Source organism: Mustela erminea, chromosome 11 (genome assembly GCF_009829155.1).
Source record: "Mustela erminea isolate mMusErm1 chromosome 11, mMusErm1.Pri, whole genome shotgun sequence".
Taxonomy (NCBI): Eukaryota; Metazoa; Chordata; class Mammalia; order Carnivora; family Mustelidae; genus Mustela; species Mustela erminea.
In genome coordinates, this window is record NC_045624.1 from 68,445,252 (window position 1) to 68,461,022 (window position 15,771).

At 40.8% G+C, this 15,771-nt stretch overlaps 1 protein-coding gene across 1 annotated transcript in view; it reads left to right on the forward strand.

Annotated features, from left to right (window-relative positions):
- PON3 (paraoxonase 3) overlaps window positions 1–14,386 on the forward strand; it is a 28,341-nt gene extending 13,955 nt beyond the window's left edge. Inside the window, exons 4-9 of the mRNA XM_032304634.1 lie at window positions 841–1,006; window positions 6,060–6,186; window positions 9,644–9,844; window positions 10,878–10,959; window positions 11,223–11,351; window positions 13,791–14,386. Of these exons, the coding sequence (XP_032160525.1) occupies window positions 841–1,006; window positions 6,060–6,186; window positions 9,644–9,844; window positions 10,878–10,959; window positions 11,223–11,351; window positions 13,791–13,949 (864 nt within the window). The 3' untranslated portion in view covers window positions 13,950–14,386. The remainder of the gene's footprint in view (window positions 1–840; window positions 1,007–6,059; window positions 6,187–9,643; window positions 9,845–10,877; window positions 10,960–11,222; window positions 11,352–13,790) is intronic.
- The last annotated feature ends 1,385 nt before the right edge of the window (window positions 14,387–15,771 follow it).

The window sequence follows — 15,771 nt, forward strand, 5'->3', positions numbered from 1 at the left end:
CCTTTTTGCAGTATTTGAAGAAAAGGATTCATGTCCAAATTTTCAGACATAACTATAGGGACAACATAGGTCAGAAATAGTCAACTTTAGGGGCACCTGGGTGGCTCAGTCGTTAAGTGTCTGCCTTCGGCTCAGGTCTTGATCCCAGGGTCCTGGGATTGAGCCCCACATTGGGCTCTCTGCTCGGCAGGGAGCCTGCTTTCCCCCACCCACACTGCCCGCCTCTCTGCCTACTTGTGATCTTTCTCTCTCTCTCCATCAAATAAATAAATAAGATCTTAAAAAAAAAAAAAAAGGAAAAAGAAACAGTCAGCTTTATGTTACTCGTTTCCCTATGTGAATTCTTGGCTGCTTCCACTCTTTGTGACTGTCTAATACAACGGATATAGAGGTGGGAGCAATACAATGAAAGCCTGTACCCCTTCTCTCTGCTTTAAGGAGGGTTAGTTGCTGACTATCAGGACTATAAAGGACAGACTCTTGGGGCTTAGCAATCCTACACTTCTCATTTTATAAATGAGGAACCAGAGGCATAGGCAGGCCGAGGCACTCACACAAAGTAGCCCAGCCTAGTGTCTTGCATTACACTTTTTGGCTTCATCCCTTCAATGAGTAATTGAATCTGGGTTCTTCCCACATTCCCATTTCCATTCCCAATGGCCCAAGTGTCATTGGTAATCCCTCAGATCAGATAATGGCATCAGCTGACAGCGTGAAAAATCCCAGAAATCTAAAAGAAATGCAGAGTTTTGAATATTGTTGTTAGGCTTTGAGATTTGAGCTCCCATATGAAATATTGTGAAGCAGATATATGCGCTACTTATTTTATATTTTTTACAGGGATTAAAATATCCAGGCATGCCAAGCTTTGCACCCGATGAGCCAGGACAAATTTTCTTGATGGATCTGAATGAGCAAAACCCAAGAGTCCAGGCACTAAACATCAGTGGTGATTTTGACAAAGCATCATTTAACCCACATGGAATCAGTACTTTCATCGACGAAGGTAAAGCCTGAATGTTTTTAAAATAAGGGGTAATGTTTAAAAATAAGGGGTAAATGAGGGAAATAAAAGACACTCAACCTCCGTGACTCAATGTGTATGTGAAAGGAAGGAAAATTCTACTTTACCAGAAAAAGGTATATTTGTAAAATAATAAAATGTGTACTAAATATTTGTAAACCCCACATTAAAGAAGGGAAACCAGAAGGTAGTCATTCCGTCTTCCTCTTATCTCCTTCTCTTTCCTTTTGACCTTCAAAACTAGTTTGGAGATGGTTCTCAGAAATCTAACATAGAAACTCAAAGTCCTTTGAAAATAATTGTGTGTGACATTAGAAAACATTACATGAAAGAAAACAAGATGAACTAGACTTCATCAAAATTAAAAACTTTCTGCTTCAAAAGACACCATGAAGAAAGTGAAGAAATAGCCCAAGGAATGGAAGAAAATATTTGCAAATCATATATCTGATAAGAGGCTTGTATCCAGAATATATAAATCATTCTTACAACTCAACAACAAAAAGACAGCCCAATTAAAAAACGGACAAAGGATCTTAGTAGACATCTCCAAACAGATATGCAAATGGCCAATAAACACATGAAAAGATATTTAATATCCTTGGTCATTAGGGAAATGCAAATCAAAACCATAATGAGATGGCACTCCCTTCCCACTAGGATGGTTATAATAATAATAATAAAAAAAGCAGACAATGACAAATGTTGGCAAGGATATGGGGAAATTGGAACGCTCACACTTTGTTGGCCAATTTTGAAAGCATTTTGGCCATTCTTCAAAATGAACACAGAGTTACCATACGATCCCCGAACTCCACCCCTTGGTATGTCCCCAAGAGAACTGAAAACATAGGTCTACACAAAAACTTATACACAAACGTTCTTGACAGCATTATTCCTAATACCCCAAAGGCGAAAATAACCCAAATTCTCACCAAGTGATGAATGTATATACAATAGGATATTATTTGGCAATAAAAAGTAATAATGTTCTGACATATACCACAACATGGATTAACTCTGCAAACATTATCTTAAGTGAAAGAATTCAATCACTGAAGGCCACATAGTGTATGATTACATTTATATCAAGTGTGTAGAATTGGCAAATTCATAGAAACAGGAAGTAGCTTAGCTGTTTGCAGGGGCTGGGGGAAATGTAGAATGATATCTAATGGGTTTGGGCTTTCTTTTTTGGGTAATAAAAATGGTCTGGAGCTAGAGAGTGGCTATGGTTGTATTACTCTGTGAATATACCAAAAGCCACTAAATTGTACATTTTAAAAGTTTGAGCTTAATAACAATAAATTATATCACACAAAAACTGTTGCAAAAAATCTAGGTTATTAATACATTATACTTACTTTAACACAACAGTTTCTGGTGTGATTTGCTACTTGTTCACAGTTCATCATTACTGACTAATTTAATTTTTAGATATATGTGAATCTATAGGACACATGGAAAATAAAAACAGTAAGACCTTACTCATAGTAGCTATGTGAAGGGAAGGCCAAATGGAAGTGTGGCAGTTCAGAATTTTTTTTTTTAAAGATTTTATCTATTTATTTGACAGACAGAGATCACAAGCAGGTAGAGAGGCAGGCAGAGAAAGAGAGGAGGAAGCAGGCTCTCTGCTGAGCAAGAGCCCGACGTGGGACTCGATCCTAGGACCCTGAGATCATGACCTGAGCCGAAGGCAGAGGCTTAACCCTCTGAGCCACCCAGGCGCCCCAGCAGTTCAGAATTCTTAAAGAAATTGTGTGTTAATTCTTTCAAATACGTACAAGAGCTACAATGTATTGTTAAGAATACATTTGTTGGAGTGATTTTATTGAATAAAAAATGAATGATTAATAATTATTAATCTACTTATCCAACAGATCTTTATTTAATTCCTTTGGTCTGCACCAATAGACTTGTTTTTTGTTCTTTTTTTTTAGATTTTATTTATTTATTTGACAGACAGAGAGCACAAGTAGGCAGAGAGACAGGAAGAGAGAGAGAGAGGGAAGCAGGCTCCCTGCCGAGCAGAGAGCCCGATACGGGGCTCGATCCCAGGATCCTGAGATCATGACCTAAGCCAAAAGCAGAGGCTTAACCCACTGAGCCACCCAGGTGCCCTGGCTTATTGATTTTTAATAAGTGGGTTCCTTTTAAAATTTTCACATATAATTTACTTATTCCTCAAAATAAAACACTGGGCCCAACCTTGATACTTCTCCTCTTCCTGCCCCATTCAGTCACCTAGTTCCAAAGTTCTGTCCAATTTACCCTTAAAATATGTCTCCAAGCTGTCCACCTCTCTCTGTCCTTGATGCCTCCATCCCCTCCCAAGCCCCCAGCCTGTCTTCCCTGGATTCTATAATGGCCCCCTGACTAGACCTTCCCTCTTATACCACCTCCATCCATTTTCATAAGCAAGAGTTATTTTTTATGCAAATCGCATCATGTCCCTCCCTTCTTAAAATTTGCCATATTGTTTCCATTACTCCAGAGAAAAATACCTGTGTGTATTCTGGCATGTGGGTGTTTTCTCCAACCTCACCGGATACCACCTTCCCCTTGACTCGCTGGGCCAGCCACACTAGATTTCCTTTAGACCTATAAAATGCTCCATGCCTCAGGCCCTTTGCATTTGCAGTTCCTGCTGAATGGAATGTCTTTCCACCACTTCTGACTTATTCTTCCTCATCATTCAGGCTTCAGCTTAAATGTCACCTTCTCAGCGAGCCTTTCCACTATCTTGTTTCCACGTGTGAACCTTATTATTTTTCTTCTCAGTATAGTCCTTCTTTTAGCACTTATCAAAATGACAATTAAAGTTTTTTATTAATATTAAATGATACCAACCTTCTTTCATTTTCCTACCATTGCCCTGTAGTGAGCTCCTTCGCATCTTTAGATCCAAGCTTGTCACTCTTTAAGTGGGTGCCACTCTATGAAGAAGACATCTCCTCTCTCCAGTATTCTTGTATTTACTATTTCCTCTGTGTTCTCTTCTCTGGAATATAATCACCATAAAATCCTATGTGGCTTGTTTATTGCTGGATTCCCATAGTCTAGAACAGTGTCTGTTGCATAGTAGGTACTCTATGAATGTGTGTTGAATGAATAAATTAGTGAGCCCCATGAGACAGGGCAGATATTAACACTCAGTTTTATAAATGGAGAAATGGAGTTTGAAGAAATGTAGTGACATGTGACTTCACATCTGTCATTAATAGAAGGCAATTCCAGAAGTAGAACCCAAGTGGTCTTCTTTCTAATCCTGTACCCTTTACTTGGGTGAAATTAGGGCTCCAAGCTCTGTTTAAATTATCAGAGTCACCATTTTTTTGTCTGACCCTCCCCAACACCTTCATTGGAGAAAGTATAATGAGTGACCAAATTAACTTGGAGCTATTTTACTGCATGGGATAATGTTAGGGGTGAATTGTTATTATTATTATTATTATTATTATTATTATTATTATTATTGAGGCATGGGGAGTAGGCGCTTACTTTTTTCTTTCGTTTGTTTTTGTTTTTTGAGATGGAGCCAGTTTACAGATTAACCCTCAGGCATTTAATCAGACTTTCAGAAGCTGAATATATTATGGTTGCAATCTTATTTTAGTTACTAGTCACTTCCCTTAATTATGCATTTAATAAGGGCAAAACATTACCCATAAATCGAAATGGAATGAGAAGACAAAAACCAAAAATTTTCTTACTGAGCATCTGTTATATGGAAGGAAGGGTCCAGTAGAAGCCTAAAGAAGGGGTAAAACTGGCACCACACATATAATGCTCACGCTGTATCTGGCCACAGTGTCTGGCTGAAGGGCCACGTGGGGGCTGAAATCCAACTCAGGCTTTGCTTGCCAAGCCTCAGGCCCTCGAACTGAGCTGGGTCAGACTGAAAGAGTCACCTGTGAGGCAGTGCCTTTCCTTAAGTAGGGTTAAGGTACCTGTGTGTTTCAGGGGCTCTGAGTATAACCCCTGCGTCTCAGGGCTGGTGCTTGGTCTACGTGATCGGGAACTCATCAAGAATGGAATAGAGAACATGAATACAGACCAGGCCCTGCAGGGGGAGGATGGGGCCAGGCTCTTTCAAACTCCAAAGCTCTTCTGAGCTAGAGCTTCTGTCAAGTCAGAAAACAGTATTTTGAGAAAACGTATTACTACCCTCCATGCTGTCCCCAGCAGTTCACATTTTAATAAGAACAGAGGGGAACATTCTTGAGGTTGGCAGTACCCAGAATTGACTAGTCTTCTTTCTCTTGGCTTCATACTTACTTCTGTGTCCATTGGGATCATTAAATATTGTTGTTGCAGCCTTAGATGGTGGACTTGTGTCAGAACTTTCTTCTCTAGCTGAGACATGTTCCTTCTTTTAAGATATTTACATAACCCTGACCTTTCTTGAACATGTGTTGCAATGTTGGCATTTCTCAAAGAAAGGAATTCTCAGCACCCGCTTGCTTACATGCACCCACTTTTTTTGTTGAAGGGCCACCTTGGGAAACCACATATGTCCATGTACCATTGTAGTTCTATACCTTCCTGTTGGAGAGGGTATGTAGGTGAGGATCAGGAGACCATTGAGAAACATCTGGGCTTGGTTCTGCCACTTGGTGGTGGTGAAATTGCTGCTGAGTGACTCACCTTCTGAACCTCAATTGTTTCAATAAAATGGGGATCCTAGGGTGCCTGCATGGCTCAGTTGGTTAAGCAACTGCCTTTGGCTCAGGTCATGATGCCGAGTCCTGGGATCGAGTCCCACATCAGGCTCCCAGCTCCACGGGGGCTCTGTTTCTCCCTCTAACCCTCTCATGCTCTCTCACTCTGTCTCTGTCTCTGTCTCTCTCTCAAATAAATAAATAAAATCTTTTTAAAAAATGGGGATCCTAGCAGGTGTACTGGGGGACCAAATGCAAGGTGTATAAGAAAAGTGCTTGAACATGACCAAGTTGTACACCAAGTCTAGGAATATAATAATAGTTGCAATAGAAGTAAACTTCTTGGAAATTATGCCTTTTTTCCACCTTAGACAAAACTGTGTATCTTTATGTTGTGAATCATCCCCACATGAAGTCCACGGTGGAGAAATTTAAATTTGAGGAACAACAACATTCTCTTGTACACTTGAAAACTATAAAACATGAACTTCTCAAGAGGTATGGAATTAAAGTATTTTGCACTTCTATTTATTTTGCATCTCTGCTGTGTGCTTTGTTTTCTTTGGTTCAGCAGGCTTAAACTTTTGTTTTGCAGCATTTTTTTCCTAAAGCTTTCAAGAGGTTCCCATGGTGACACTGCCCAGCATCTCACTAGAAATTGCTGTATTCAGTATTGAATATCTTTATATTCTCCAACTCTCTGAAAGCATTTTAATCCTATAAAGGTGTTCAATTAGATTCCCAGCTCTAATTCCATCCTCTGTACCACAACAATGCAATACTCACTATTGGGCTCTCTTCAAACACCTACACCTTTTTCTAGTTGTCCCAGTAGGTTGTGTTCTGAGAGCCTTACCGGCTGGGTGTTATAACCAGCCTCCAGAGGGGCCATTCCTTTGTTTGATAAAAGCTTTAGGACAGGATTTGAAAAAAGGCTATCGGCTCATATAAAAATTCACATTTACTAAACATTGACTGTGTGCCAGGCCCTGTGTCAAAATAGTTCATTTAATTCTCCCAACAGCCTTTAGTAATAGGCATGAATAAACTGGGACCTAAGAAATTTTGGGTTAAGTTACCCAAATTACATAATTTGTAAGTGGCAGAACCAGGGTGTAAGCCTCGATTGGTCCGAATTAAAAGCTAGACTCTCGGTCATAGTGATGAACATCCTTTTTACTCTGTTGAGAAAAACAGTTCACTCTTTTAGTGTGTAGTTTGCTTGTTCTAAGGCTGTAACAAACAAGAAGGAACTTGTCTTTTATAAAATGGACTCAATGCTGAAAGACAGTAGAGGTTAATCTTTCCCGGGATAGAGGATCAGGAAAAGAAAAGGAAGGAAGTTCACTGTCTTTCCTTTGCTGTCTTTCTCAAAATCATGTATGAATTTCTCCCTGTAGAATTAGGGATGACAAAAGCAGAGGGCAGAAGAAAAGAAGTGGGGGTCACTGAACTCTTTCCATGATAAAGTTGCACTGGGTTCAGAGGCACAGCAGGGACCAGGACCACCACAGGGTGACTGAGAAACTGTGGGCAAATCTCTCAACCTATGCTTCAGTGTCCTTAGTGAAATGGGGGTTCTGTCACTGGCTTGACTTACCCAACTGGTGATGGTGACCTCTGACCTCACTGAACGAATTCCTTTCGGTGAAAACATAGCATGAGGGAAAACTTAATAGGCAACTACTTTTTTTTTTTTAATTTATTTATTTGACAGACAGAGATCACAAATAGGCAGAGAGGCAGGCAGAGACAGAGGAGGAAGCAGGCTCCCTGCGGAGCAGAGACCCCCGATGTAGGGCTCAATCCCAGGACCCAGGGATCATGATCTGAGCCGAAGACAGAGCCTTTAACCCACTGAGCCACTCAGGCGCCCAATAGGCAATTACTTTATTGGAGAGTTACCACCCCAGGACCCAGAAGAAAGGGATCAGCCTGAGGTAGGGAGACGCGGGTGTGATGGCTTGAACTATGTCCTCTCAAAAAGATATGCTGAAATTCTAACCAGCCATCCCTCCACCACAACATCTCAGAATATAACCTTGTTTAGAAATCAGATTACTGCAGATATACTTAGTTAAATGAAGTTATATTAAGAGTGGGGGTGGATCCTTAATCCAATATGACTTATGTCCTAATAAGAAGAAAGACAGACAGGGAGAATGCCTGTGGAGATAGAGAGTGAGATTGGAGTGAAGCATCTACAAGGTAAAGAATGTCCAGAGTGACTAGCAGCTAGAAGAGGCAAGGGCGGATTCTCCCATCGAACCCTCAGAAGGAGCATGGCTCTGTCAGCACCTTCACTTCAGAGGTCTCACCTCCTGCGAGACAGCAAATTTCTATCGTCTTCCACTCCCCAGTTTGTGGCACTCTGTCACGGCAGCGCTAGGAAGCTCATGCAGAGGAGAGGCTATGGTGAGTGTTAATGAAGCCAGCCACTGCCGAGTGCAGCTGCTTGAAATCATAGGATTGTCCTCCTGTAGGCAACATGAGCCTCATTTTCGGACAATCTGGCTGCCATAAGAAAGGGAGAAGAGTTTATTCACCAGTCCCATCTCCTGAGAGCCGAAGTTTGCCCCCAGAGGGTATTAACTCCTGAAAATTCCTGATTGTGCATGTGCAAGTCAAGCCTGGTGATTATCCCGTGCTTTGGCCTCAACACAGAAGCCTGGAAGTAGGAGCCTGAGGCCAGTAATAAAAATGAGGTAAGGGTCTGTTAGAACCAGGCAGAGCTGGTTGGAGGAGTGCCATCTGGAACAGAGCAGGTGAAGTTTGGAGGACCTAAAGAGTACTTTTGAGAGGTGCCCCGGTACTCAATCTTAACCAAGCAATTCAAGCGGTAGAACAAGGTGCTCTGGGATCGAACTTAACCTGTGGTGTCTGCCAATACTTTTTGGAAGAATGAATGCTTAAGCTGAGACCCAAAAGATGAGTGGCCTAATGATCTTGGAAAAGTCATTGTAAATCAAAACCTCAAAGTATTTCCTGATTCATCCAAAATTTTTCTAAATTCAATCTAAAAGTATTTCATTTTTTACACTTTTTCTCTTTTTTCTTTTACTTCTTTTTTTTTTTTTTACATTTTTTTCAAGTCACCATCTCTTTTTTCCTTTTCCAAAATGTAAATGACTTTATTGCTCTTTACTCTTATAGGAGTATGACTTGTTTCATTTAAAAATTTTCATAATACCAAAGACTATAAGCAAGAAAGAATAGCACTCACAATCCCAATTATAAAGGTCAGGATGGACTGGGTTATGTTACAATAACAGCAAAGAAAAACTGTAAGGTTTTTAGTGGCTCAAAACCATAAATTTTGTTTTGTTTTCTTACTCATGCTACATGTCCAATGTAAGTGATTCAAGGATTCAATTTTATATTGTCCTCCTATAGGGCCCTAACGGGCCACACTTTCAGTCATCAGAAAAGTTGCTGGTTACTGCCACAGAGTAAGGGATGCATGGTGGATCTCATACTGGCCCGTCTTCCTTCCGGAAGCCACACACATCACTTCATCTCACTGGCCAAAAGCAAGTCATGTGCCTGGGCCGAACATCCAGGGCATGGAGAAGTCTAATCCTAGAAGAGAGTGAACCAGAGCTATTGATGACCACTGATAATAACCATTGTTGCACTGTGACCATTGCACATAACCATGATTGACATTTACAAGTCAATGATTTGGAACTGAGGGTTTTTTTATGTGTATTTATGTGTTTTTGCTGACTTCTGTGGAAGGGAAGATTGAGAAAATAATAAATGGCTCAAAGAAAACCCATCAGGTGCAATGAAAAATCATGTCCTTTGTGTGGAATTTCTTTATTCATACTGCTTTGTGTATACTTTTTCAAACTGATGAACATAAAGGTCTTTGAGATTCAGTGTTTTTGACAACAGTCTAGATATTTAAATACACCATGGGTTTTGCTCTCTCTCTTTCTTATTTTCACTATAGCCTGAATGACATTGTGGTTCTTGGACCAGAACAATTTTATGCTACAAGAGACCACTATTTTACTAACTTCTTCTTGGTGCTGTTGGAGATTATCCTGGATCTTCGTTGGAGTCATGTTCTGTTCTATAGTCCAAGAGAGGTCAAAGTGGTAGCCAAAGGATTTAGTTCTGCCAATGGGATCACAGTCTCACTAGACAAAAAGTAAGCTTTTTATAATTTTCCAATACTTTGCTCTTGACATTTTAGTGGATTCCTTCCTTTGAGAGGTGGTTACCTCCTTAAGTTTAAGTCGTCGCTGGATAGGTGGCCAGGTTGGGTGTGGCCAGGGTTCACACTCTATGTTTGATCATAAACACACCATTTGCCCTCTTGCATGTTAGCCCCCCCCCCCCCCCCGCAACACACACACAATGAAATGAAGGATGTGGATTCAAGGATGTGAGGTCCTTGGTCCAATATAACATATGACTCTAGAAGCAGTTACCCAACACACTGAAAAGGAGAATAAATGCCCATTATCTCTGCCTTTAGGAGGGTGAAAGGTGTTTAACTACTTACACTAAGTTGACTTACCCAAAAGTTATTTTTAGAGAAGGAGACCTGACTTAGATTGGGCATTGTGACTGTATCAATTTCATATTTACTGATACACAACAGCAGACTTTTCTAAATATGATTTTATGCAGCATGAAATTCTATGAGAATCTCTTTTAAAGTGTTTTAGATTGGATGGTTTTTTTGAAAAAGAAACGTACCCCATGAATATTACTATGTGCATTTGAGATAATAGAGATGATCCCTGTAGAAAACATCTCTAAGTTCCACTTCTTTTTAAAAAATGAGTAGGATTGACTTTCATGGTCATCTGATACTTCTTTGTAAGCACTAGTTTCTTGTGGCAGTATAGACTCTTTTGACTTAAAATAAAGAGGTCTGCTTAACTCCACACAATTTAAGGAATACATTGTGGCTCCGAAGTAATGAGACTGAGCTTATATGTCACCTAGAAACACCAAGTTCTTTACTTTATAGTCACATCTCATATTTAATGCTTACTTCAAGCTCTTGAAGAATACTAAAAATAAGTTTCTGTTATCTTCTTGTACCGTGCTTTAGAAAGACATTGCAGGGGCACTTGGAACCCTTGTGAATTGTTAGACCTCTCCTCCAAAGTAAAAGTTAATGTCATCTCTCATTACTACTTGCTTACATCTAAATGCTCTTTTCTTCAAAGATTTATCTACACAGCTGATGTAACTGCTCAGAACATTCATGTCCTGAAAAAACATGAGAACTGGGATTTAACTCCAGTGAAGGTAAAAGTCTCCTGGCTTGCCTTGTCCCCCCACCATGTGGCCTCTTAGATCGGTTCCTACGCCTGACCTAGGAATGTGCTCCTTGAAAGCAGGAAACATGACCATTTTAGAAGAATATCGGTGAGATTGTGCTTGAACTTCTAAAATTCAATAGTAAGGCCCTTAAAAAGACCCATTTTAGGAGCCAGAAGGAGCTGGTGGGAGGGAGGAAGGGTCGAGAAGAAAGTCGAAACCACGTCTTTGTATTTCCTGTTTGTTGGAAGGTGATACATCTGGGCACCTTAGTGGATAATTTGACGGTGGATCCAGACACGGGAGATATTTGGGCCGGATGCCATCCTGATGGCATGAAGCTGCTGGCCTATAACCCTGCAGATCCTCCAGGGTCCGAAGTAAGTGCCTGTATTTCTCTGAGCTCACAGGCAAAGCAGCAAGAACAATTGTTGAGGTGACTTGGGAGAATTTAGTGGGTCACATGCAGAGTTCCAGAACTGAACAAGTTCTGCATATGGAAAAAGCAGAGATTTTAGCAGGATGGAGAGTTACAGCCCATTAACCTTTTCAGGTCTCCTGATGCCAATTTCATACCAGTGCTAGACAACATGTCCCATCCTTGCAAGGGCTGTGTTTGTTATTGGGAAGAAGAGATAAGTAGGAGCTTCATTATTCACACTGAACTAGCTTGCCATATCATATTTCTAATCAAGATGTAGGCTCTGAGAAGGGCCTGAAGTTAGGCAAAGGGAAAGTCCTATGTGGGACCATCTGCTTTCACACTACTATGAAGCTCAAAAGAAAGGATTTAAATGACTGTAGTCTCAAAACAAAACTAGTTTTGCCAGCAGGTTCTAATATATATGATAGTGTTGAAGAATGTCTCATTTTAAAGATGCTATTTGTGTTATTTAAATCTCTTCTAAAACAGCTGTGCCTGGGTGGCTCAGTCGGTTAAGCATCTGACTCTCCATCTCAGTTCGGGTCTCTATCTCAGGGTCCTGAGTTCAAACCCTATGTTGGGCCCCAGCATGAGCATAGAACCTATGCAAAAAGGAAAAAGAAAAAAAAAATCTTCTAAAACAATAGCATATACCATTGAATTTTATATGGCATTAAAAATAGGAGGAGAATTTTCTATAGCTTTGAGTTTAAGAATAACAAATCTCTAGTAAATTCAATATAGATATAAATTCTTGGCACACAAATTCTGAGAGATTAATTCACAAAAATTTATTGAGTGCTTATAGTGGGCCAAACTTTTTTTTAAGGCCTGGAATGTGTCAGAAAACAAAATATACAAAGATTTCCGCTCTTCTGGAGGGGGAATTGACAATGAACAATAAGCGTAAGAAGTAAGTGAATTATATAGCAAGCTTGAAGGTGGTAAGTTCTATGAGAAAAAAAATATAACAGGGTAGAGGGGATCAGGATTTCTGTGAACAGGGGGATAGGCAGTCCTATTATTAAATACAGGAATCAGGGTAGACCTCATTGAGAAGGTAAGGTTTGGAGAAAGATATAATGTTTGAATCTAGGTTTGGGGAGTTGGGAAATTGAGATTCAAATCCCAGCCTGGTAACTGGCCCTGGTAAATATCCCGATTTCTACTTCCAATATTGCTCTTCCTCAGTTAAAAGGAAGAAAAATGTTTCTCTAATTTATCAATATATTAATCACAGCTTCTTAAAAACAGACAAACAAGCAAGCAGAAACATCAAAAACAAAAGCAGAAACAAAAGTTCAGTCTGAATCTAGAGCCTAAAGAACTCTTACCCCAGGCTACCAATCTACCTGGGCTTTAGACACACGCCCCCCGCAAAGTGAGCCATATTACTCTTTACAAACACCCAATAATGTCTGCTGTAAGAGAGTGAAAATATGATCTAGAGCATGTCTGGAAAATTGTTCAGGATCTTTCTCTTGTCTCTGTTTTCAAGTTCATCATACATTTATTGTAGATAAGGCTTCTTCCTTCACAATCAATGACACCCTTCCCTTGTGGTTGAGGCTTCACTTTTCTATCTACGTGAGTTCCAAGTTTGAGTATTTTCATGTAACTAACCTGAGATGAAGTTATAGGATCTTCCTTAAGATGAAAAGACAAAACTCAACTCAACTCTGTTCCTAATAAGTGTCGATACATGCTCATGACTCGTGAATTTCTAATTGGTTTTCTTTAATTCCTATCATGTGCTGTTTCAGTGAACTTCCTCCAGGCTATTCAGAAAACTGAGCTCTTATATGTTTACTGATGAACAAACTTAAGTGTGTTGATCTTGAGAATCAGTAACAGTAGTAGGTGGGATGTGTCAGATTGACTTCCAAAGTGTGCATTCTTTATGCTTCTGAGCCACATTATGGATACGAGGGGGGGTTCCAGCTGGGACAAGTACCACCCTACTGGTTACGAAATTAGGTTGGCTTGCTAACAGAGTGTCCCTTCATCCTCTCTGTCTTGTGTTTCCCTCCCCATACAGTAGGCCTAGTCAAAGGCAAGACCTTTCTCCAGACGAACACTATTCACTTGAGAATTAGATAAGAACGGCCACTGGTTCTCACCTCCTTCTTCTATAGCAGATGTCCGAACTATCAAAATTGTGTAAACAGTCTTGTTGGGAATTTGGTGCATGTCAGTAACCAGGCCACTTGACTGCACAGACATAATTAGAACATTAATACTTTCATCAGAATACCCCCCCCCAAAATTATTGTACACAAATTTCAGTGTATTGATTTCTGGGAACAATATTAGTCCTGGAGTACTGGAGAAGGAAAATGTCCCTGGCAGCTGTTTGTTCGTGTAGCATACTGACGAATAATCTTTTTCTTGACAGGTACTTCGCATCCAGAATGTTTTATCTGAGAAGCCTAAAATCAGCACCGAGTATGCCAATAATGGCTCTGTGCTTCAGGCAAGCACCGTGGCTTCTGTGTACCACAGAAAACTTCTCATAGGCACGGTATTCCACAAAGCTCTGTACTGTTTGCTCTAGACTCCAGACATCCCCAAAAGTCTTGTCAACCAAGGAAACACGAAATGACAAGCAGCAAGATAAATGTGTTTATTTGGGGTCTTAGGGTTTGCAAACATGGGAGACACGGATTCGACTAGAATTGAAAGCGTGCTGCAGAGAGACAAAGAGGTTAGAGTTTTTAAAGAGGAAAGAAGAGATTTACCTAAGTTGTTTGAAGAAAAGGTGCTTGGTGTTGGTATAGTTACAGTGACACTAAGCTGTGTGTGGCTGGTTGCTAGCGCGAGGCAGAAAGTCCGTTCATGACCATCTTAACTCCTAGTAGATGCCTGGGACTTGCGCTGAGCTTAGCGAAAATCCTGAGAATTTGATCCAGAACAAGTGCATAAGCCCATCTCCTCGGTGTCCTCCCGGCTCCCTTTTAAATAACTCTCTTAGTAAACATTTACTTGATTTTATTGTCTCTGTTGTCAATCTTCATGTTTAGTAAAAATAAAAAAAAAGTTACGGGCACCTGGGTGGCTCAGTCAGTTTAGTGTCTGCCTTTGGCCTGGGTCATGATCCCAGGGTCCTGGGATCAAGCCCCACATAGAGTTCCCAGCTCAGCCAGGAGTCTGCTTCCCCTCTCTCTGCCTCTTCCCCAGCTTGTGCTCTCCCTCACTCTTTCTCTCAAATAAATAAATAAAATCTTTAAAAAAACCAAAAACAAAAACACGAAACACCCTCACTCATATGATAAGTGAAACTGTACAGAAATGACAAAACCAATAATAGTGTGCTGGCTTTTCTTATGCAAAGAAGCCTAGCGATTATGTAATGCCCACCAAGTCCTAAGTCAAGTGAGTGACAGTCCAGTAAGAAGCCAGACTTCTCAATGCTTTTTGTCCAATATCCCCAATATTCTTTCTACAGTAAGATGTGCATGCTCTGGTGAGTGAGCATTCCAGCTGACCCAGGGCCCCTTGCTAACCGGGAAGCAAAACTACCTCCTACACCTGACATTCTCAGCCTCCTGTGGTCCAGATCTGGAGTAAAGCTGATGCTCAAATACTGACAAATCCCCTTCTCTTCTTGTGTTTGTGCTAGGTGCCAGTGAGGCACCTATGCCATGGATAAAAGCAAGGACTGGCACCAGGAAACTGCCAGACCCTCTTGTAGCCTTTCCGGTACAGACACCAGAAACCGCATTCTGGAAAATCTGATAGAGACTCCGCCTTCCTGGGTACCTTAGGGCAGAACAGGGCTAATCTGTTCCTTTTTAACACGCCTTTTTGTGGCGGGCTATTGGTGTCTGAAGTACTCTAATCGGCTTACTCTTGAACCATGGAATGGAGCCTTAGAGCTGTGACCTTCAATTGCTTCAAACTTGCCCTCCGGTTAATTCAATACACACCCTATTAAGCAACATCCCACAGACTTCAACCTGAGGAATCACAAATAAATAATATGGGGGTGCCTGGGTGGCTCAGTGGGTTAAGCTTCTGCCTTCGGCTCAGGTCATGATCTCAGGGTCCTGGGATCCAGCCAGGCATTGGGTTCTCTGCTCAGTGGGGAGCCTGCTTCCCCTGCTCTCTCTGCCTGCCTCTCTGCCAACTTGTGATCTCTGTCTGTCAAATACATAAATAAAATCTTAAAAAAAAAAAAAAATTCCTGTCTTAAGGACCAACTCAACCTTAGTTTGATGAGAATGAATAAAAATGTTCTTTTTCTTTCAAAAACCAGGACAGCCTTTGGCAAATAGCTAATGGGAGTCAGTCTGCCCATGCACTCCACCTTCTTCTCCTTTTGTGACTTCTGCTGGGGAGTAGTTAGTTGACTTTTTTCCCCCTCTCTTCTGGGGATG